A 23,381-nucleotide genomic window follows, 5' to 3' on the forward strand; every position below is an offset into this window, starting at 1 on the left:
AACTGTTAGTCCCTAGACGATCCGAAACCGCCTACGCGAAGTTGGATTGCGTTCCCGGCGACCCAGAAAGGGTGTTACACTAACTGTAAGACACCGTCAGGCCCGTTTACGTTGGGCAAGGCAACATTCGAGACTTACTAGGGCCGACTGGGCTTATGTTTTGTTTGTTGATGAAAGTCGTGTGTGTTTACGTGGTGCTGACGGCCGTACCCGTGTTTACTGTCGTCGAGGTGAGAGAAATGCGGCTAATTGTGTGCTTGAAGCAGATCGTTATGGCGGAGGATCAGTTATGATTTGGGCTGGCATTTCGATGCAAGCCAAAACCGATATGGTTATTGTGGACGGAAGCCTAAATGTCAGGCGCTACCAGGACCAGATTATCACCCCTATATTAATTCCCCATGTTAGAGCTAACCGTGGCATGAGCTTAGTGCAGGACAATGACACTTGTCACACAGCAAGGACCACGCAGCGGATGCTCCAAAACAACAACATTCATGTGTTGCCATGGCCCTAAAAACGCCCAGATCGTAATCCAACTGAGCATGTTTGGGACCTTTTAAAACGTAAAGTAAGGAAGCTCCCTGAGCCCCTTAACCTACGTGATCTTGGTGCTTTGATCATTGTCACAAATTGACATACGGGCCTTATTTTATCTGTAGTGTAAATGCTGGTATTGCATCATCTTTTTGTAAATTTTTGAGTTATTGAGGTAAATGTCAGATTTCACGCATAAAATACCTCTCATGTTTTTCTGTATTTCATTACTTAAATTTCCATGTAAATTTCATTAAATTCGGTTCAGTAATAAGAAAGTTGATATTTTATAAACTTCAGTAATTTATGTTTTTATCCCAAAAAACCACTATAATGGGCCTCAAATTGTCAATTTCAATCCGCGCCAATGTAGTTAGATTCCCCGGCTATATCGTGAATCCCGTGGAAATACAAATAGTCGGAGTTCACGGCTTAGCCGTTAGTCCCATGACATTTAGTATTTGGCGGGACGTTACCCTTTAAATAGATTGGACTAGATATGCCTTGCGCATACCGCCTTCCGACATTATAGACGAATCTATGTCTGATTAATTTTTCTTGCTAGAAATTTATGCTCGATCGAGGTAAGAAATTTATTTGTTAGATTTTTGTATTTTTTTTTTGCATTACGATTTTTATTTGGTAAATTTTCGTGCATTCTACAGAATTCTGTAACATTTACTTTTCGGCATATGATTTTAGCTAGTTTCGGCATGTCAGGATAATTTATTAAAATTTTTCAGACTTTTGTAAATTATTTAGAAAGAGGAATCTAAAATGTTTCGTTTATATAAGATGTAAAATTTGTACTGAAATTTGTAACATGATATTTATAAAGTACTCTGTTTCAAAAACATATGTCAAACATTTCGTTGTTATGGAACGCCATTACTGCATTGTATTTTTAGGTATAAATCTATGTGGCAAGTCTAGTACCATGTATGTAATGTATTATTGTAATATGAAATTGTGTGCCAGTCTATTGCATATACATACAATGTCCGTTTTGTGTATGGCATTTGATGCTATATTGATATTGTATAACGTTTGATTTACATTGAATTTTGTTAATTTGTAGTTGTAAATAATAGCTGCAGTTTATCATTTCTATTACTATATTTTTCATCATAAACTTTTCATATCCTTTTCGTACTTTGACTTTAGTCTTTTAAGTAAGTAATTTTTGTAATAATGGAAGTAATTAGTTACGTATTTTAATCACGGGACGTCTGAACTTAGTAACACATATATTTTGTATAAGTAGCACGTATTATTTATGGGAGCCTACGGAGGTATGGTGTACCCAGAGGAGCAGTTTTATGCCCTGACTTATTTGTTTTGTTATGGTGCTTACCATATGTTATATATTTTAGCTTCTTCCGCCAGACGATTTTACCTTGTGATGTCATAACCCGGAAGTACAATGCCCGAGGTTCACTTGTCTTCACTCGCCTGGATGTGATATTCCAAGCGCAGAGCTTTCGTCCCATGGTTGTGCCGTAAACCGCAAAGACGCTGATTTTTGTTATCCTCTGAAGTCAGCTCAGGGATGCAATCACCTACCACCATAGGGAGCCAAAACGGAATCAACGTATTCACGGTTTAAAGGGACTTGATTTGAAGCTTAAGATGTGTTATATATTTTTTGTGCTACTTAAAGTTCGCAATTAAAAGAAAGAACTGTGCCACGTCACTTCAAAATGGAACTGTAAGAACTTTTGTATCTGGAGATACCGAACTTTGATTTTTTTTCTCTTCTTTCTTTCTTATAATCAGTTGTTTTTTTTTCATATCATCTATTCATTGTTAATAATCATCTTATGTAAATAAATTTTTAAATATTGTAAAGGGTGTTGATTTGTTCTGATGGTTACTGTCGCCGGTACGGCCTTTCCTGTCACAATCATACGGGCATGGAATGGTATCCCCCAAAGAAAATTCAACGCTACATTACCTCCATGCGGTCCCGATGTCGGGCAGTGATTGCAGCACAAGGCGGTCATACAAGATATTGATCTTTTGTGACTTTTGATATGAAGTGTTGGTTAGATAAAACTGCTGATGATACTAGCTTGTACATTGTTGTTGACAACCCGGTCACTGCAGCCGAAATCCTAAATTCAGACCTTATGGAAATAGACGAGTGGGCAAATGAGTGGCTTGTCGACTTCCACCCTAAAAAAACAGAATCTCTTCTCATTTCTCGTAAAATTAACAACCCCCACATTGTAGCAGAGACTTAGTGCTTTTATAATAAATTTCCCATCAAACTTTTTGTTTTAAGTCTCAACCACATCGAGATAGTTTTATAGAACACAATAAACTAAGATTCCATTTTTTTATTTATTTTCCATAAGAACACATTTATCGTTGCATTAACTAAAATTAATCCAGAATAAGAACTGACAATTTGTGTTATAGCAAGGCCTAAATAGTAGACTATTTGGCGCCAAAAATGCATGAATATCAGACAAAAAGCAAGAAAAGCATGAAATAATGAGTTTATATAACAAACATATCATTGTATGCTCCAATGGGAGCTGCCTGCTCCCATCAGTGTCAATAAACAGAACATAAAAGGACTGCTCCCATGAATGTCTTTAATCGTAATAAACAAACAAAAATCGCCTTTCGCGACACTCCCGCCAGAAGTAAAGTCAAATATATCCCACATATAACAAGTTAATTCTGAAAAACTGGATGTTTATTTATTTGTATATTTGTAATATTCTTTCTCAACTGAGCCAGACTGGTCAATGATATTTCCGTCTTCATCGAATATCGTATCACGCTGGAATGTCAGCACAAATATTTCTGTCATTTTTTATTAGGCAATTTCACAGTTCCATCATCATCACTTATGACAATAATTTCACTGCTGTTATCATTATCATCTGAATAACTGTCACTGTTTTCACTCACCTCAGTATACCTTTTAGAATTACGTAAGGCATCACCATCTAAATCACTTTCAACTCCATTACTTCCATATTCATAACTAGCATTCAAATCCACATCACTATCACCAACACTTCCACTTCCCTCTTCATCTTTATCGCTATCTTCAGAAACTATACATCCATCTTCAAAAGCCCCAATGCTAACATCACCACCTTCTACCTGACTTTGACTTTCACTATTATCATTAACCAAAGTATCGCTTGCCTCTGTTTCACAATCACTTATATCAGAATAATTGTAATTAAGATTTGAGCATTCAGTACCAATATTTCCAAAATCTGGATTAACATTATTATTTTCATCTACAATTCCATCTTCATTTTCTAAATTCACTTCTGTACTTGTATTGGCATCTCCAATTTCAATTTCTGATATAACTTCCCAATCATCACTTAAATCTTCACTCATATTTTGATCTTCTCCAAGCAACTCCATGTCAAAACTCTGTATTGCTTGCTGCTCTTGATCGGTTTGTGATTTTGACGAGTTATCATCGATTTCTGCAATGATCTGAATAAGCGTATCGTCGTCATCGCTGATATCTTCATATCCACCATTGTCTGGCAATGTTGAGTCACACGTAAGCGCTGTTTGCAAAGCCTGTAACTTTGATAGTTGATGCATCTTCACCAAGTGATTAACAAGAGTATAGCGCCGCAGGAATTTTGCACTACAATCCTTTATAGTACAGCACCAATGTTTTGGAAATAAATGTGCCTCTGAAATATGGCGTTTCAGATTTCTTTTCTGCGTGAACGTTTTTTCACAAGTATCGCAAGAAAACATTGCTGTGTCTTTAAAGTACGTCCGCTCACGGTGAAAAATAAGCTATAAATGAATGAATAGAACACATGGGATATATCCAACACAAAATAAATGCTTTCCTCGTTTTTCACGTGCAAACTGTGCGCCATTAATTTTTCATTATACTTTGCTCCCACCGACCACGTGATTTAACGCTTATGATTACTATAACACTTGCTCCCATCTGTACTCGAAATAACTTATGTACATTCAACTTGTTATCACTAAATTATTTACAAAATCTCAGTATTTATTCATGTATAAACTAATCACAGCACTGTTACATTATTGTAAATCCATTTTCACATTTATATCATTTTTTCGCGTTTTAGCGATCCTACCGCCACGAATTTAAATTCTTCTTAAAAGTTCTTTCGCTTTTTCTGCAGCTCTTCGTTTAGGCCTTTCTTCTCTAGCATCATTTGTAACAATTTTATCATGATTTACACTATTTTGTAACATTGTGTCACTGCCTGATATCTCTATCGGATAGAGCAAATTAAGCGGTCTTCTCAGAATTTGTCCGTTCGATACCTTTAACTGAGCAGATCTAATTTGACCGTCTCGGCTTGTATGGAGCTTTATCACTTTCCCAAGTTTCCACTGACCACGAGGTAAGTTATCCTTTACTATAACTACATCTCCTACACTTGGTGTTTCATGAGACTGGATTCTTGATGATTTGATTTTGTTTTGTGATCGTTCTCGTAAACTAAGCAAATACTCATCTCGCCATAATACCCAAAATCTATTCAAAAGTTGTTCCCCTTTTTTCCAAATTTGCAATAATTTTTCAGCAGTGCTTTCATATGGTTTAAATTCGGGATCCTTTGTATCATAGTCGAGCTCCGGGATTCCAGTTTTTGGATTTAAACTCAAAAAGTGGCACGGTGTCAGAGCAATTGAAGACTTAATATCTTCGCCAACATATACCAATGGTCTCCTGTTAATTACAGACTCCACTTCCTTTATCACAGTGTTCATTTGATCCATTATCAATAGCTTTCTGCCGAGAGATTTTCGTAATGCTTGCTTGACAATTCCGACTAATCTTTCATAAAAACCACCCATCCATGGTGCTAATTCGACAATAAATGTCCATTTTATATCTTGCCCCGACACATAACATTGAACATCATCCTCTTGTAACATATTTCCCCAAATTAATTTGATTGTATCACTAGACAACTTGAACTGTTTAGCGTTATCGCTAATAATTTCCTTTGGAGTTCCTCTTGTTGCTATGAATCTCCGAAGACACAAAAGAAATGCACCAGCAGTCATATCGGAAACTACCTCTAGATGGACGGCTCGTGTTGTCAAACAAGTGAACAGACAAACCCATATCTTTTTTGAGTTATTTCCTTCTTTCACATACAATGGCCCTAGATAATCTAATCCAACATTGGAGAATGGAATAGATTCTGATACACGTGATTTTGGTAAAGATGCCATTGGTGGTAATTTGTATGGACGACAGTCAACACGTTTGCATATCTGACAAGACTTAAGGACTGTAGACACCGTTGCTCTGCCTTTTGGAATCCAGAATCTATGTCTTAGTTCACTTAATGTTTGAGAAACACCTGTGTGTAACAATTGTCTGTGCACACTGTCAATTAAGAGGTGGGTTAATTTCTCTTTTCTTGGGAGCAATATTGGGTGTCTCGCTGCCTCAGAAAAGGTAGCGTGTTCAAGACGTCCTCCGCATCTTAATAATCCACTTTCATCAATGAAAATGTCAAACTGCCTTGCCAAATTATTTGGCTTTTTGTCTACTATTGATTGATGGACTTCTTTGTAATGTTTCCTCTGAATATGATACAGCCACAAAAGTTCAGCTTCTCTAAGTTCTTCACTAGATAAACTATGACTTTCATAAATATGACCTTTCATTTTTTCTGTAAATCGAATACACCATGCCGTGACTCTAAGCAGTCTAGAAGAAGATGAAAACAATGTAACAATTTCAATGTAGTAGATTTTTAAACTTTCCCTTTTTTTTCCTTTTTAAACTTTTACTACATTGAAAACAAGAAAGACACTTTTAAATCCAATTTATTTTTCACTGTAATTTTAACATCTATCAACTAATTGTTATATCGAATTTCATGTCAGCACTGAGACATTACATTCTCTTTATATATCAATTTTTCCCGCCAAATCTATAAGTCATGAATATCATGGAAAAATCATAAATTACATGATTCGGAGTAATATAAAAGTGAATTAATTCCCGCCAAATTCTATGGAGCAAATTACATATTTACATAATCAGCTAATTACATAATGTAAGGAGCATAACATATTTAGACCGGTTTTATTTTTGTATAAAAAGCAAACATCGTGTAATTCACGACACTCCGGCCGACAAAAAATTAAATCAGTATTCTTCAATAAATGATCGTACACTCTACGAACAAAAACTTTTCAAAGCAAGAAAGAGTATGTGTTACATATAATATACAAAAGATAGATCTACTATCTCCAGGTTTTTAGTAAAACATGTCTTTGACAAAGAATAACAAAAAGTAACATATTTTGTTTTTGCAAATTTGAGGAAAATCAAAATCAGTTTGTCAACACATTATATCTTAATTTCTCATTGTATAACAATGGTAATCGTCCTCATATACAACACTAGAGAACACAGGTTCATCTCCTCTAAATGAGGTGTAGCGATATCCTGTCCTGGACCATATCTCAACTTCCGTGCGCAGCGTGCGTGTTTCTAATTCTTGTCCATGATCGTCATCAGAAATCTCAACTATCTCAATATCTACATCGTCACTTTCCATACTTAAATCATCAACTCCTCTAATCTTATCACCTAAACTTTCCACGTCATCAGATATATCAGAAAATTGTTCACTGGAGGATATATCGCCATTTTCTTCACTTTATTTTTACTTTCATCACTATCTGCACTAGAGACATCATCAACAATTAAAACATAATTTTCACATGACAAATTTTCTTCATTGATTTCACAGAACTCGTCACTGTTTTCACTACTCATCTTTTCTGCAATACACATACAATCTTCACTCAGAGCACTTTCACTATTCACCTTTTCTTCACTATGCACGCAATCTTCCACGTCATCAGATATATCAGAAAATTGTTCACTGGAGGATATATCGCCATTTTCTTCAATGTGAGAATTTTCTTTCTCAGTTTCATCTTCATTTGAACTACAAACAATTTCTTCTTGATCAAAGGGTATCTCATCGTCATCAATTATGCTTTGCATACTAGTTTCAAAATCCACAATCATCACTTTTCTTTCTGAATTATTATTTCCATCATCAGAAATAATCACTTTTCTCTCTGAATTATTATTTTCATCATCAGAATTTAAAGTATCTTGTAATTCTTCTTCTGTTATGTCTTTTAATGCAGTTAAATCGTTATCACTTTCATCAACAACGAGATCATCACTGCTTATATCCTCCACATCACTGTAAGGCTTCGCAACATTGATTTTAATATGTCTTTGAAACAAATCCCCTTCATCGGTACCATCTTTGTCAATGTTTTTCTTTGCGAAGAGTCCAGTATTTCCAGTTCGTTTTGACAGATAACAGTTATTTCGTGCACTTTCTTTGTCCATTCCATGAATTCTTATTAGGTGTTGTTTCAAGTAATCCCTCCTTATACTTTTTTCCGCTACAACCTTCTATAGGGCATTGGAAGCTCCCTAAAGAATTATGGTGTTTTTCCATAACATGTCGTACCAAGTTTCTCTTCTGCTTATAATCTTTGTTGCAAAAGTCACAAGCGTGTCTCTTAAAATCCATATTCATTATTATCCTGTTATTATAGTTATAATATTATTTCACAATTAAATTTAATTCTAATAGTTTTGTCTTCACTACCGGCAATCGAGAACCTACATGAATGAATATATATTCAATTATGTCGCACATGGTGAGTCGCACGGAAAGCACGGATTTTTGCGGCATGTATTTACTACCGCTGTATTGCTCCAAATTACACCTTTATTAAATCTTTGCTCCAAATTATTCGCGCCTAAAAACCACGTGATAATTCAGTGTTGATTCGTTCACAAATTATTCGTACTGTATTTTCATTTATAATTTAATGGTTTATGCACGCGTATGCGGATTTCCAACCACAACACAAATCGATTGTTTTAAACATCTATTGACAGTTTATCATTGAAGCAGTTTTTCAAACGTTGTTTCGCGTGTTTTGCGGCTTTTCTCTCAGTGCGTATACTAGTTTCTTCTTTTTCTATTGGTTTTATAGACTTAGTGTCTGGGATAAGGAGTTTTGAAGTTTCAATCGGGTATAATAAACTTAAAGGTCTTTTAAGCAACTTTTTTGATGCAGTTTTTACTTCTGCCGAACGAACAAATCCATCAGAGCTTACTGATAGTTTGATGACTTTTCCTAGTCTCCAACTACCTCTAGTTGTGTTATCTTTGATTAGTACTACATCACCTACTCTTGGATTGAACGTTACTTTGGGCTTTCCCTGCTTCAGATTTGTTTGTGTTCTTTCCCTTAGACTACACAAATATTCTTCTTTCCAAATTTTCCAGAAGGTATCCAAAAGTTTTTGTCCGCTTTTCCATATTGCTAACAACTTATCAGCTGAGCTCTCTATTACTTTAAAATCCGGGTCCTCAGAAGATATTTCACACTCGGGAATCCCAATATTTGGGTTCAAACACGTGAAGTGAGAAGGTGTCAGTGTGATATTAGAATTTATATCTTCGCCAACATACACTAATGGACGACAGTTTACAATTGCTTCAACTTCTTTTATTACAGTAATAAGTTGATCGCTGCTTAGAAGCTTTCTTCTGATAGATTTGCGTAGAGATCGTTTTGTTATTCCAACTAGTCTCTCATAGAAACCACCCATCCAGGGTGCGATTTCCACAATAAACCTCCAACTAATACCCTCACTTGAACAATAGTTCTGCACATCCTCACTTTTCAAAACTGAGCTCCATACAAACTCAATTGTATGTTTAGCCAATTTGAAATGTAAAGCATTATCACTGATGACTTCGCGTGGTTTTCCTCTGCAAGCTATGAATCTCCGAAAACTGTTTAAGAATGCCTCTGTTGACATATTTTTTACCATTTCAAGGTGAACTGCACGTGTCACCATGCACGTGTATAGACACACCCATACTTTTTCCGTGGTTTGATTGTCCTTTATATATAATGGTCCAAGATAGTCCAATCCAATATGACTGAATGGTGTGGATTCGGTAACTCTTGAACGAGGTAAAGGAGCCATAGGAGGCATTTTGTACGCCCCTCCTTCAACTCGACGACACACTAAACACTGACGAAGAACTTTCCGCACTGTAGCCCTTCCACTAGGGATCCAATAACGATGTCTAAGTTGACTTAGAGTTTGAGAGACACCTGAATGAAACAAACGTTTATGTTCTCTTTCTACGATTAACACTGTGAAAGAGTCATCGCGTGGTAGTAGTAACGGATTTCTTGCAGACTCCGTTAAACTGGCATTCTCTAAACGGCCTTTACATCTTAAAAGACCATTCTTATCGATGAACACACCAAGTTGCAATTGCAGATTGCATTTTTTCTTTCCGATGAGGGCTTCATACACTTCAGAAAAATTCGTATGTTGCACGTGTTTAATCCACATATCTTCAGCTTCTTGAATTTCTTTTGAAGTGAGACTTTGTGAACTGTATTTTTCTTTTTTCATTTTACCTATGAATCTTCTCACATATGCTGTGACACGTAACAATTTCGTCACTGAAGAATATTTCATTGGATTTATCCCAAATGGGACAGATGTTGGAAAATAGTCGTTAATTGCTCCAAACGCTGAAAAACTCAAATTTTCACTGATGTTGTTTTCTTTCTCATCGTTTTCGATGGTCTTTGGTTTGTTAGTCTCATCATCTTCAGTATTAGACAACTGGTCTAATACTGGCCATTTGGAAATGTCATGCAAAAGCCACTCGGGACCATGCCACCATGAATAACTTTTCACAAGATCTTCTGTTGAACAACCTCGACTGGCTATATCAGCAGGATTGTCATTAGACTTCACATAATGGAAGATGATATTCTTGTGTTCCTTTATTTCTTTGACCCTATTTTTAACAAACACTGGAAGCTGTTTTGTTGACATAATCCATTTTAATGCACACTGAGAATCTGTGAACAGATGAACTTCATCAATTTGCATTTTCATTTGATCTTGTACAAAGGTTAAACATCGTACTCCTATCAGTACAGCCATTAGTTCAAGTCGTGGAATACTAATGTTAGTAGTTGGAGCAAGTCGAGCCTTTGAAAACATCAGTTCTATGTGTTGCTCCAAGTCACCTTTTTGCATCATATACACAATTGTGGCATATGCTTTGGTAGAAGCATCACAGAAACACAAAAGAATATTCCTGTTATCACCTCCACTTACAATACATCGTGGTATTTCATGTCCACTGATTTTGCTAAGATCTCTTTGTATTTCGTGCCACATAATGAGATCTTGACCGTCAACATTTTGGTCCCATCCAATCTTTTTCTTCCACAGAGTTTGAATGATTAGTTTTCCTCTAAGCGTAACAGGTGCAAATATACCTAGAGGGTCAAACACAGATGCAATTTTGCTCAGAATAAAACGTTTTGTAACACTTTGAGCACTTGATAAATGCACTTTTTGTATCGCCAATGTATCTGTTTCTCTGTTCCATTCGAGACCTAACACTTTCATCACATTTTCTTTCGCTCTGTCTTCATCTGAAAAAGTTTCTTCCAGTTCTCTATTATTAGATGCCCACTCACGAAGGTTCATGCTTGCATCTTCGAAAATTCCTTTGGACATAGTATACAAATCTTTCGCAGCTTCAATGGTGTCTGTTCCCGTTACAACATTGTCCATATAAATATCCTGTTTCAGTTGTTTAGCGACATCATTGTTGTAACTGTCCAAGTGATAATCAATTGTTGCTCCTAATAAGAATGGGCTTGACACAACTCCAAAGGGCACGCGACAGAAGCGGTAAACTTGTATTTGATTTTGTGTTACTTCTGGGTTTTCTAAATCCTTTAGCCATAAGAATCGCGTGACATCTCTTTGATCTTTCTGTAAGCTGATTTGGAGGAAAGCTTTTTCTATGTCTGACACAATACCGATCGTATGTACTCGAAATCTTAAAAGAATTCCACACAGATCGTTTAGCAGCACGGGTCCTCTGTAGAGACAGTCGTTCAAACTGCTATTCTCAATCTTTGTTTTTGCTGATGCGTCATACACTATTCTCAACTTTGTTGTTGACTTGCCAGGTTTGATCACTGCATGATGAGGTAAATAATGGGTCAGGCCATTCTTTTTAGAGGTCGGAACTTTTTCTATGATTCCCTTTTCAAGTTGATCTTGTATAACAGAATCATACTTCTGCAACACATCTGGTTTATCTTTGAACCTCGATACTAATGACTTTAATCGTCCAAAGGCAAGAGGACGATTTTCCGGAACTTCTTGACGGTCGATTTTCCAAGGCCATGTAACATGGTATCTATTATCCTTGAACACAAGGTTTTCCTTGAAGTCTTCCATCGCTTGATCATCTTCAGATCTTACGTTGGTGGTATCTTTTAATCCTATTGTTTCTATGTTCCAAAAGTCCTCGATGTCAGGTGTTTTTGGAACACATTTGTCAACGTTCGTAAACACTTGCGTCTTTGTAATGTATATGCCATATGATAATATTAACAAGTTTGTATCACTCACATTATCATCTATCTCATTTGTTCTTCCAGAAAGAATCCAACCTAGTTTTGACGACAAGAGATAAAGTCCTGGCTGAATCTCTATTTTATGTCCTAATACTATATCCAGGTAATAATCATTTCCCAACAATAATTCAATTGAGTCTGTGTATTCTTCAGTAGGTATATCGTCCGCTAGACTAAGGTTCTTTATCAACGACCTGAAGTTGTCTCTATCCGATATACGTACTGGTTTCCTTTGAATGCTTCCTGTAATTGTTGGAACTATATTTGCTGTTATTGTGTAATCGTGTCCATCCTTCAACCGAACATTTAACTTTGTAGACATTGTCTTTATCACCTTCGATTTGTCGCTACCAAACGTAACCAGATGAATCTCTTGTTCATTTGTCCTCTTTAGATTCAGGGATGTTGCCAGTCGCTCTGTAATGTACGTTCTTTGCGATCCGGAATCTAAAAGAATTCTTACATTTTCTTTATTAAGACCTTCTGTGTCCCAAATTTCAGTGCGCGATGTTTGCATCATCACTATTTCATTGGATGATAATAATGCACTTTCATTACAAACACCACCATCTGTTGAATTAATGGGAATTTCTCTTGTTTCTACACTTTCTTCAGACGCGCATGCTCCTTCTTCTAATAAATTAACACTTTCATGAATAGGTGCCTTTCTAAATTTCACTGGGCACAAACTTCTGTGATGTACATCTGATTTATTGCAATGGACACACATTCGTTTGCTTTTACAGTCAGGAGACATGTGTCCTTCTTTTAAGCATTTGTAGCAACATCCCTTGATTTTTGCTTTTCTTTCGTCGATTGTCTTGTACCGTGGACATTCGTCACTCCAATGATTCTTACTACAGAATCTACAGGTTTTCTTCTGATGTTGTTGGGGAGAAGTAGATTCTTTCTTTTCATATGCAGTCAAAGCTCCAGCAGTGGTATTTGCTGTTTGGGTCCCTTGATGCCTTTAAAGGTATTTGTTGATTTCTGAAATTGTGGTCTCACTCTTCGACTAGGTATAAAATTAGCGTTGACTGGGTTTGGGTTTGTCCGACTTTTCTTTTGACACAATATACTGTCGGAGCAATTCACAAAGCTTAGTTAATGTCCACTTGTTGTCTGAGCCTTTCTGTATTTCAAGATGCATAAGAACTTCACTTGGCAGTTTGCTCCGAATGATTGACACGAAAACTTGTTGCTCCAAATTCTCATGCATAACCACCAAACTTCTCAAGTGTTTTTGTATTTTGTCGTAGAAAAGTCGCAAACTTTCAGTCGTATCCCTAGGGGACGCAACATTCACCAGTCCCTTATAATGCAAATCTATAATGTCTTGCTGATCTCCAAATCTTTCCTTGAGAATTTGGATAGCAATGTTGTAGTTTTCATTCGACATAACCAATCCAGCGATAGCACTTCGGGCTTCACCATAGAGCTTTCCCTTTAGATAGTTGAACTTGTCAACTGATGACAGCTTGTCGTTTTCATGTACAGCACTGGAGAATGAGTCCCAGAATTCAGTCCATTTGAGTTTATCTCCGTTAAAGGAAATCATGTCTAACTTAGGTAACTTGACTGTATTCTCACTTTTAACTTTCAGGCTATGCTGTTTGTCAAAGAAGCTCTGTTGCATTTTCATTTGCGCTTCTGCTCGTTCTTGTTGTTGTTCGAAGAACGCTGTTTGTAATTTCATCTGAACTTCACACATTTTTTTCACAGCTGAACCCTCTTCGTCTGACACATCCTTAACGATATCCTCTTTATCTTCCGTTTTAGATCGGTCTGTTTATGTTCCAGTTTATAGACCATACTCCAAGCCCTGTCAAGCAATATCGAATCATTTTCTAGCAATGTTTGAATGAATTCACTATCGGAATCACCAATAACGCTAGCAACTTTTTCTGACTGAACATTAAGCTTATCGATATAATTATTAATCTTAAGTCTAGTTTCATTCACAGTATGTTCAAATTCTTTGCACTCCTCTGGATTCATGCTCTCTATTTCCGTGTCTAACAACATATTTCCAGTTTGTAACTCTTTCTCAATATAATTGAAATAACGTGTGCGCACGCCTTTCAAATATGATAATTCACCCATTTTGACTTTACAATTATAATTTCAATGTTAACACAATTTCACCCCCTTTTTTTTCAATATATTTGGTTTCACTATATATATAAATTTACCTTGAATTTATTCCACATTTTGACTTTATTACTTTTATCACTTGTTATGAGAGACACTATACACTAAATGCCTCGTCACTTTAATTTCTGCTTTTATTTTCACACAAATTTCAGGACACCAAACACATAACTCCTTCTTGTATGAATCGAGAATCTGTTTAAGTCAACTGCAAGATTTTATTTTTTCATCTTACAGAGAACTTTCTTTTAAAGAATTTTTATCGAACAGCAATTTTTGACTCTCGATTCCCGGGTTCCGGCGCCATTTTCAATGTAGTAGATTTTTAAACTTTCCCTTTTTTTTCCTTTTTAAACTTTTACTACATTGAAAACAAGAAAGACACTTTTAAATCCAATTTATTTTTCACTGTAATTTTAACATCTATCAACTAATTGTTATATCGAATTTCATGTCAGCACTGAGACATTACATTCTCTTTATATATCAATTTTTCCCGCCAAATCTATAAGTCATGAATATCATGGAAAAATCATAAATTACATGATTCGGAGTAATATAAAAGTGAATTAATTCCCGCCAAATTCTATGGAGCAAATTACATATTTACATAATCAGCTAATTACATAATGTAAGGAGCATAACATATTTAGACCGGTTTTATTTTTGTAGAGAAGAAGATACCTCCTTACATTTATTCCAAATGGGGCATTTTCTACGTCGGAGCTGTCTGTCGAGAGACAGCTCCCTTCTGAATCCATAGTATTGTTTTGTTTAACACCTAATACATCACTGTGTTCAGATTCATTCATTGGCTGTTTATCTGAGTGCATCTCCGTGTCAATATTTTCGCCTTTGTTTTCAACTTCAGCATCTTCTATAGCAGTGTCTTGTTCAGATTTACTTACTGGTTTCCCGTTCAATAAATCCAAAATGCTGTGCCTTAGCATTTGTGGCCCATGCCACCATATCCTATTTTCTAACAATTTGACCAGTGTACTTCCGCGACTTGCTATATCTGCAGGATTTTCCGTTGTATTCACATAGCGATATGTTATATTGCCATAACTTTTGATCTCTTTCAAACGGTTTTTCACAAACACTGGTAGTAATTTGTCCGATGATAACCACTGGAGAACACACTTAGAATCTGTCAGCAGAACGACATTTTTACACTGCAACTTCAATTCCTTTTCTACGAAGTTAAGACATCTAGCTCCTATTAAAACTGCCATCAGTTCGAGCCTTGGTATTGTCATTCCTTTTATTGGTGTCAGTCTGCTCTTTGAAAATATAAGATCTGATTTGTACTCGTCTTCTTTCACTTGTACTAAGTATATCGATGCAGCGTATGCTTTGCCTGAAGCATCGCAGAAGCAAGCTAATGAATATTCAACATTATTCACATCATTTGTCATACAAATATTTCTTTGAAACCTAACACTTTCAATTTGTTCCAAGTCGCTTCTTATTTCCACCCATGCATCGGAATCTTTCTTCTCTAATAAATCGTCCCAGTCATAGCCCTTGCTCCATATTTGTTGCAGCAATATCTTTCCACGTAAAGAAAGTGGAGAACATAATCCTAAAGGATCAAACACAGATGCAAGTTGCTTCAGAATATTTCTCTTTGTCACTTTGACATCTTTCAATAATTTGGGATCTTTCAGTTGTATGGAATCATTTTCGGCATTCCACAAATGACCTAATACTTTCACAATACCGCCTGCTGATTTATCATCATCTGGTATTATCGATTGAATTTCTTCATTGTTCGTCATCCATTCACGCAAGTTCATACTCATTTCTGTAAACATTGACTTGGCTGTTTCATACAACTCCACTGCTTCGGTTACAGAATTCACTCCAGTGATCACATTATCCATGTATATGTTTTGTTTCAGCTGTTTTGCCAACTCCGAATTTTGTTTATCCAGATGACTTTCAATAGTAGCTCCCAGTAAAAAAGGGCTGGAAATGATTCCAAAAGGAACGCGACAAAATCTGTATTCCTCTATCTTGTTTTCTACCACAACAGGATTTTCCAAATCCTTTACCCAAAGAAATCGTGTCACATCCCTCTCAGACTTTTGTAGTCCTACTTGTAAAAATGCCTTTTCTATGTCTGACACAAGGCCAATCTTATGCAATCTAAATCTCATTAGAATGCCACACAGGTCGTGTAATAAGACTGGGCCTCTATATAAACATTCATTCAGACTTTTATATTCTTTTCGTGTCTTTGCAGAGGCATCATACACTATCCTCATCTTTGTCGTACTTTTTTCAGGTTTGATCACAACGTGGTGTGGAATGTAATGCCTTAACCCGTCACTTAACTCCCTATCAACTTTCTCAATAATTCCTTTTTCTAGCTGATCTTTAATGACATCGTCATATCTTTTCAAGAGCTCAGGTTGTTTTGCTAGCTTACAAACGAGTGATTTCAATCTCCCTTTTGCTAATCCCCGATTTTCTGGAAGATCTGGAAACTCATCCCGCCAAGGCCAAGTAACCTGATATCTATCGTTTTCAAACTGTAGAGTTTCCCTGAAATGTGTCATAGCAGCCTGATCGTCTGGTTTGTCATATGTATCTGTAATCCCAAGACTCTCAATATTCCAAAAGTCCTCCAAGTTAGGTTTTGTTGGAATGACTTCGTCAACATCTGTAAAAAGTTTGGTTTCAGTTATATTATCTCCGTACGTAAGAATTAACATAGCTGAATCATTTGTGTTTACGGCAATATCACTTGTTTTCATTCTGCCCGACAATATCCATCCGAGACTGGACGACAGCAAATAAAGTCCAGGTTGTATTTCTATCTTCTCTGTTTGTATAATATCTAAATAGTAATCATTTCCTACTAGTAAATCGAGATAAACTGATTCATTCTTGTTTGGAATTGTATCAGCCAGTGTTAGATTTTTTGTTAAGCCAGAGAACTGTCTTGGTGAATCTAGTTTTACTTGTCTGCGGGTAATTGTTCCAGTGATATTTGATACTATATTTGCAACCAAAGTTATGTACTTTCCATTCTTGAGTTTCACTTTTAATCTTGTTGATCTTGTTTTTATCGATTTTTCTTTTTCGCTTCCAAAGGTTACCAATTGGATTTCCTGCTCTTCTTCTTCTTTTAGTCTGAGACGACGGGCCAAATCCCTCGTGATATATGTTCTGTGCGAGCCTGAGTCAAGAATCAATCTAATTTCCTCACTTTTGTCTTCATCAGGATTCTTAACGATGCATTTAGCTGTTTGCATCATTACAGACTCATTGCAAGAAAGAAGTCCTATTTCTTCCTGCACGTTTCCTGTATCACTCTTTTCCGATAGAATTTCAGGTTCTCCAGAAAAATTTGCACCTTCTTTATTTTTCTTTTCTTTAAATTTCTTTTCACATAAACTTCTATGGTGCACGTCTACTTGACCACAATAGACACACGTTTTTGATGATTTGCACTGACTGGAGATATGTCCTTCCTTTAAACACCTGTAACAACTGCCTTTGATACGTTTCTTTCTATCTTCAATTGTTGGGTACTTCGTGCACTCATCACTCCAATGATTTCTGTCACAATATCTACACTTCGCAGATATAACTTTTGTTTTTTCTTGCTTTTCACTTGTAATCAATGAACTTGATGAGGCACTATGTATTGAAGGCTTTGAGAACCCTTTCATGCTGTACCTCGGATTTGAATTCGGACGAACTGAATCTCTGTTCTCAAATTTTGATTTTGCTTTATCTGTAATTTCGGCCTTTTCTTTTGCTACAATGTATTGTCGAAGTAGTTCACGAAATGTAATTACAGACCATTTTTTATCTACTCCCTTCATAATTTCCATTTGAAGGAGTACGTCATTTGGTAGCTTTCTTCTGAGCATTGAAACAAAAACTTCTTGATTTGTATCTTGGTTGAGAACTTCTAGACAACGAAGATGTTTTTCTGTTTTATCCATGAACTGTCGCAAACTCTCCACAGAATTTCTAACTGGAAATATATCTATTAGTGCCTTATAGTGCAGGTCTATTGTCTCCTGTCGATCGCCAAATCTTTTATGCAATGTCTGTATAGCAATTTCATAATTCTTATTGGACAATGAAAGGCCAGTTATTGTATGCTTTGCTTCTCCAGTAAGTTTACTTTTCAAATAATTGAATTTGTCAACTTCTGAAAGTCGGTCATTATTATGCACGGCACTCTCAAAAGAATCCCAGAATTCAATCCAATATAACTTATTGCCATTGAAAGACGGTATGTCAATCTTAGGCAATTTCACTGTTTCTTTTTTGAGTTGCTTATTCTGGACTAACTCCTTCTGTAAATCCATCTGGGCTGCAAACATTTTTCTCATTTCCTCTGTGACCAAAGTTAATGGTGAAACGTGCTCCTCCTTTACTGCTGTATTTTGCGTTTCTTCAAGGTTGTTTAAATCTGTCCTCAAAAAGCTGAAGCTTATGATACACGGAACAAGCTTTATCCAATAGACTAGAATCTTCTTCAATCATTGTTGATATAAATTCATCTTCAGGATCTTCGATAGTCTGAGCTAATTTCTCAGACTGTCTAGATAGCTTCTCATTATAAGAATTAATGTTGAGTTTAGTTTCCATTACACGATGCCGAAGTTGTACGGATTCCTCTGGTAATATGTCACTCATATCACTATCCAGTAAACGTAAGCCATTTTGAATTTCATTCAACAACTTATTTGAAAACTTAGTTCGTACACCTTTCATATATTTAACTCCCGACATTGTATGAACTCTTTTACCACTAAACGAAAATTTCGATACAATTATATTTCATTTACCAGCGTATGTTATGAATGTAGTTGACACCGAAATGACTTTGTTTTTCACTTTCACCAAAGATCGTTTATTTAAAGGTTTTACTCACTTTTTTCCATGTTTCCTTCCCGGGTTCCGGCGCCAAATCAATGTAGCAGAGACTTAGTGCTTTTATAATAAATTTCCCATCAAACTTTTTGTTTTAAGTCTCAACCACATCGAGATAGTTTTATAGAACACAATAAACTAAGATTCCATTTTTTTATTTATTTTCCATAAGAACACATTTATCGTTGCATTAACTAAAATTAATCCAGAATAAGAACTGACAATTTGTGTTATAGCAAGGCCTAAATAGTAGACTATTTGGCGCCAAAAATGCATGAATATCAGACAAAAAGCAAGAAAAGCATGAAATAATGAGTTTATATAACAAACATATCATTGTATGCTCCAATGGGAGCTGCCTGCTCCCATCAGTGTCAATAAACAGAACATAAAAGGACTGCTCCCATGAATGTCTTTAATCGTAATAAACAAACAAAAATCGCCTTTCGCGACACACATCCTTCTTTGTATATGCATGGTGTTCCAATTAACGAGGTGACGTCTCACAAGCATCTTGGAGTTGTATTTTCAAACGACGGAAACTGGCACGAACATATAGATAGTATCAAAAAAATCTTCCTACTGATTTAAGGAAATTTCAAAGAAGGGTTCATGTGTGGTTTAGTTTACTTGAGATGAAGATGTCGCTGATTGATGAAAAGGGGCGTTTTAACTATAGGTCAGTTATAGATTCTAATGCATTAAGTTTTGCCTTCACTACGCTCCGCTCCGTTTCGGCAAACTTAATTGCATTAGAAAGTCTATAAATGATCTATAACCTTACTTGGAGTTTGTTAGTGCTTTGACTATCACAGAATGGTGCATGCATGACGTCAGAAGTTTGTGACGTAGCTTTCTTTCTGGTCACGCCACGAGTCCAGCAGGCAGCAGCACAGCAGTCCAATTCCCGCTGGGAATACGCTTAAAATACTGTGCTGTTGTTGCGCATGAAGATATAAAATATCAAGGTAGGTGAGTATTTGTTTTGTTAATAATGACACATTTATGGATGTTATCGAAAGGAGGAAAATGCTGTTCGTGAAAAGCGGCTTTGTAGTTTTAGAACCGGCTCTGTTATCACGAAAAATCTGCTTTAAAGTGATGGAAAAACACAATTTCCTAACTCGTGTGCCACCTTTCTTGAAATAATGACGCTTCTTATGATCAGTTGACTTCAAGAATATTAGAATCTAAATATAGATTTACTTGAGTAAAATGTTGCTTTGGGGGAAAGATTGGCACAAAAAAATTCGAGAATGGGGTTGTCTGCTCTACGGTGGCACAGAGGTGACATAGATGTTTTTATATTAATACGTGCGCGCGTAATAACTAATACGTTCGCACGTTCTAGTACAAAAAAAAGCACAAAAAACATCAGCGCACATACTAGTACGTGCGCACGTACTAGAATAAAAAACATCTTCGCACGTATAAACTAATACGTGCGCACGTAATAGCTATTACGTGCGAACGTATTACTTTATACGTACAAATATGTTTTTATACCAATACGTGCATAGATGTTTTTAAACTTGCATGTGCGCTGATGTTTTTTATACCGATAGACATACTGGTACTGATGATAAACCCGAACAGAAAATGAGGTTTTTTACATGTAACTTTTTTATTTCTGCAAATTGAAATCAATGGTCGGTATCAAAATAAAGCTTAACCTTTGCTGAAAACTTTACATAATTCAAATTTATATTTAGTAAGCAAAAACTTTCCCCAAAAAGCTGCAACAGTCATTCCTGATCAAGTAATGAAAAGTTAACAAATGTCAGGCCTTCATGTTTCGACAGTGAGCATGCGCAAAAAACACCCACTTCCCCAGTAATTTTGGATAAATATTTTTTTATACAAATTTATGTAAGTCATTTATTAATACAGAATATTTACCAGTTTTGATTTTATTTACACCAGTTGGTGTTGTAAGTGGAAACTATTAGATGGTGTGTTCAATTTTATAAATAACCGATTGCAATCGAATATTTCCAAGGTGGTCGACTTTATCATCTTTCCGGGTTTGTCAGTACCAGTATGCAGAAGTTTTTTAAACTAATAGGTGTGTGTATGTTTTTTTTTTAACTAACTGTTAAAACTAAACTAGCTGCTATGTGCGCACGCAATAAGTTATACGTGTGCAGATGTTTTTTCTACCTATATGTGCGCTGATGTTTTTTATATCAATATGTTCGGTGATGTTTTTTAAACTAATACGTGCGCACGCAATAAGTTATACGTGTGCTGATGTTTTTTTCTACTTTATGTGCGGTGATGTTTTTATACTAATACGTGCGTACGTACTAGTATAAAACACATATGTCACCTCTGTGCCACCGTACTGCTCCCCGGGAATGAAGTTGCTCGTAAATATATTATAGTCAAATAGTCATTTTTCAATCCCAATAGTTTTTATAGTGTCAGTTTCCTTTTCTATATCTTTATCAATTTATTTATCGGCAAAAAACTCAATTGTATCCAGTGTCCTTAGCAGTTTACTGCGCTCTCCCTATTATTTCGCTGTTACGTAAACGCGCGACCTGTGTAGAAACAATTCCGTGCAAATATATCATACAGAAAAGTGTCCAGAAATACAGAGAAATTTCACTAGCAGCACTCCGAGACCATGGAATATTAGATTTGTGTAAATCCTGTCAACGGCATTTGGTCAATGTTAGTCCAGAATTGCAAACGTTTGCCACTTTGTCTTATAATTACGCAAATGATATACAAACTGATAACAGCCCGGTTTAAAATGTAGTAATTATGCATGTTTTCTTATGACTATATTTGCATTATAATTACTATATTTCTGAGGTCAACTGTACCATTAGACTAGGTACAGAAAATGATGCAATCATGACTGGTGTTTCATTACAGATCATGGTCGAAATAATGCAGGCAATTATAACCATTGAAACAATACGCATTAAATGTTTACGAGCAATTTCATTCCCGAAGCACATTATCCTATTTCCGATGATTGTTTGTCCCCATAAACAGTTTGTTTATCATTAAGAGATTCAGATGACCTTAAATAAGGCGCATGATGTCAGAAACAGGCAGTTATGTTGCTTTCATATTTTTTCACCTTCGCGTTGACATAGTTTTTGTAATAATACGGCCGAATTATAAATTACAAACCAGATATTTTACGCGTATGATGTTTAATCATATTTGTGTCGAATAGCATTTTGCTTTTTCAAGAACATCTATAATTGTGCCATACTGAGCAAAAACACAGTTTTACAGCGAGAATTGGTTTACGCGTTTTGGAAAGACTTGAAGTAAGAGAATATTCTCAAACAATATTAGAGCAGTCGAACAGCATAAGACTTAGAAAAAAGTAAGTTAAGATTAATTTAATTGCTTTTGTAAGATGTTTGGCTAATTTTACGATAAATTTTGATTTCAACGTTTCCCTTGACTCGAATTCGAAATAAATTATAGATCTCATAGTTTTACACAAGAAATATATTACTAAATATAGTTTAAATTCTGCATTCAGCTTATGCCTAATATCATTGACAATTTTGGCAGGAGTAGATTTATGTTTTGACTTTTTTGCAATACTTTCACGGCAAAGATATGGTAGCGGAGAGGCGAGTTCGTTGAAGAAAGAGGAAGCAAGTGCAAAATAAAACTTAACCTGAAGTCTTTGGTGTGCAGCACAAGGTCTTGGATATGGAACCTGCATTTTTTAATTTAACTTTTGGCAGTTTCTCTGTTATCAAGGCTCCAAAACCACAGATCCCCTCTCTAAATTCCAGTTTGTTTAGTTCTGCCTATTGTTTTCTCGTTTAGGGCAAAACCATTATTTTACATGGGGACCATATGTCGCTTTTCATGGAATTGAACTGTGTGCATCATTGAAGGTTCCATGTTCGTATGAATACATCTGCGGTTGTCTATAAATTGTATTCTGGTACTTATAACATGTGTAAATGTTAAGTTCTACTCAACGCGGGGTTAGCGGGTGCGGACGGTAGCTTGCATTTCCACTACCGCCCATGAACCTATGTCATAATAACGCGACACCACAAGACAACATGACACCGAATCGGACATAGTGACGCTTTTCGGAGATTGTTTTCGTTTTGCAGTAAGTATTTTCGATTTTGTCTTTACGCAGTTTGAATCAGTGAAAACCTGATTCCTGCCAGGTTTCGAGGGTTGATAGAGGCATCCGAAGGAATGTTTTCTGAATTAAAAAGACAACCAAAAAATCACACAGATGGCTAATCCACGGCCAGATTTTTATT

General features: G+C 36.0%; 6 protein-coding genes across 6 annotated transcripts; all 6 read right to left on the reverse strand.

The window, feature by feature from the left end:
• Positions 1 to 4,653: 4,653 nt before the first annotated feature.
• On the reverse strand, positions 4,654 to 6,198 carry LOC128559353 (uncharacterized). Its single transcript, XM_053550680.1, has one exon. It carries the CDS (start codon positions 6,196 to 6,198, stop codon positions 4,654 to 4,656), a length of 1,545 nt encoding a protein of 514 aa, XP_053406655.1.
• A 2,260-nt stretch (positions 6,199 to 8,458) lies between these two features.
• On the reverse strand, positions 8,459 to 11,963 carry LOC128559354 (uncharacterized). The gene has a single exon (XM_053550681.1). The coding sequence runs from the start codon at positions 11,882 to 11,884 to the stop codon at positions 8,459 to 8,461; it is 3,426 nt and encodes a 1,141-aa protein (XP_053406656.1). The 5' UTR covers positions 11,885 to 11,963.
• A 21-nt stretch (positions 11,964 to 11,984) lies between these two features.
• LOC128559355 (uncharacterized) lies at positions 11,985 to 12,820 on the reverse strand. Its single transcript, XM_053550682.1, has 2 exons — positions 12,100 to 12,820; positions 11,985 to 12,007 (listed from the first exon to the last, which is right to left on the reverse strand). Exons 1-2 carry the CDS (start codon positions 12,818 to 12,820, stop codon positions 11,985 to 11,987), a joined length of 744 nt encoding a protein of 247 aa, XP_053406657.1.
• Positions 12,821 to 13,090: 270 nt separating this feature from the next.
• LOC128559356 (uncharacterized) lies at positions 13,091 to 13,774 on the reverse strand. The gene has a single exon (XM_053550683.1). It carries the CDS (start codon positions 13,772 to 13,774, stop codon positions 13,091 to 13,093), a length of 684 nt encoding a protein of 227 aa, XP_053406658.1.
• A 518-nt stretch (positions 13,775 to 14,292) lies between these two features.
• Positions 14,293 to 17,422, reverse strand: LOC123538298 (uncharacterized). The gene is made up of 2 exons (XM_053550684.1): positions 14,907 to 17,422; positions 14,293 to 14,409 (listed from the first exon to the last, which is right to left on the reverse strand). Exons 1-2 carry the CDS (start codon positions 16,974 to 16,976, stop codon positions 14,293 to 14,295), a joined length of 2,187 nt encoding a protein of 728 aa, XP_053406659.1. The 5' UTR covers positions 16,977 to 17,422.
• Positions 17,423 to 17,442: 20 nt separating this feature from the next.
• LOC128559357 (uncharacterized) lies at positions 17,443 to 18,572 on the reverse strand. The gene is made up of 2 exons (XM_053550685.1): positions 17,579 to 18,572; positions 17,443 to 17,450 (listed from the first exon to the last, which is right to left on the reverse strand). The coding sequence occupies exons 1-2, from the start codon at positions 18,570 to 18,572 to the stop codon at positions 17,443 to 17,445; spliced, it is 1,002 nt and encodes a 333-aa protein (XP_053406660.1).
• Between the last annotated feature and the right edge of the window lie 4,809 nt (positions 18,573 to 23,381).

Source organism: Mercenaria mercenaria, chromosome 9 (genome assembly GCF_021730395.1).
Source record: "Mercenaria mercenaria strain notata chromosome 9, MADL_Memer_1, whole genome shotgun sequence".
Classification (NCBI taxonomy): domain Eukaryota; kingdom Metazoa; phylum Mollusca; class Bivalvia; order Venerida; family Veneridae; genus Mercenaria; species Mercenaria mercenaria.

Coding starts and splice junctions, on each gene's coding strand:
- LOC128559357 (XM_053550685.1), bottom strand. CDS start 18,572: ATGAGAAAAATGTTTGCAGCCCAGATGGATTTACAGAAGGAGTTAGTC.
- LOC128559354 (XM_053550681.1), bottom strand. CDS start 11,884: ATGGAAGACTTCAAGGAAAACCTTGTGTTCAAGGATAATAGATACCAT.
- LOC123538298 (XM_053550684.1), bottom strand. CDS start 16,976: ATGAAAACAAGTGATATTGCCGTAAACACAAATGATTCAGCTATGTTA. Junction 14,410..14,906: donor ATGCCCCATTTGGAATAAAT/GTAAGGAGGTAT, acceptor TGACTTAAACAG/ATTCTCGATTCATACAAGAA.
- LOC128559353 (XM_053550680.1), bottom strand. CDS start 6,198: ATGAAAGGTCATATTTATGAAAGTCATAGTTTATCTAGTGAAGAACTT.
- LOC128559356 (XM_053550683.1), bottom strand. CDS start 13,774: ATGTGTGAAGTTCAGATGAAATTACAAACAGCGTTCTTCGAACAACAA.
- LOC128559355 (XM_053550682.1), bottom strand. CDS start 12,820: ATGTCTCCTGACTGTAAAAGCAAACGAATGTGTGTCCATTGCAATAAA. Junction 12,008..12,099: donor TCTCTTGTCGTCAAAACTAG/GTTGGATTCTTT, acceptor TACATTACAAAG/ACGCAAGTGTTTACGAACGT.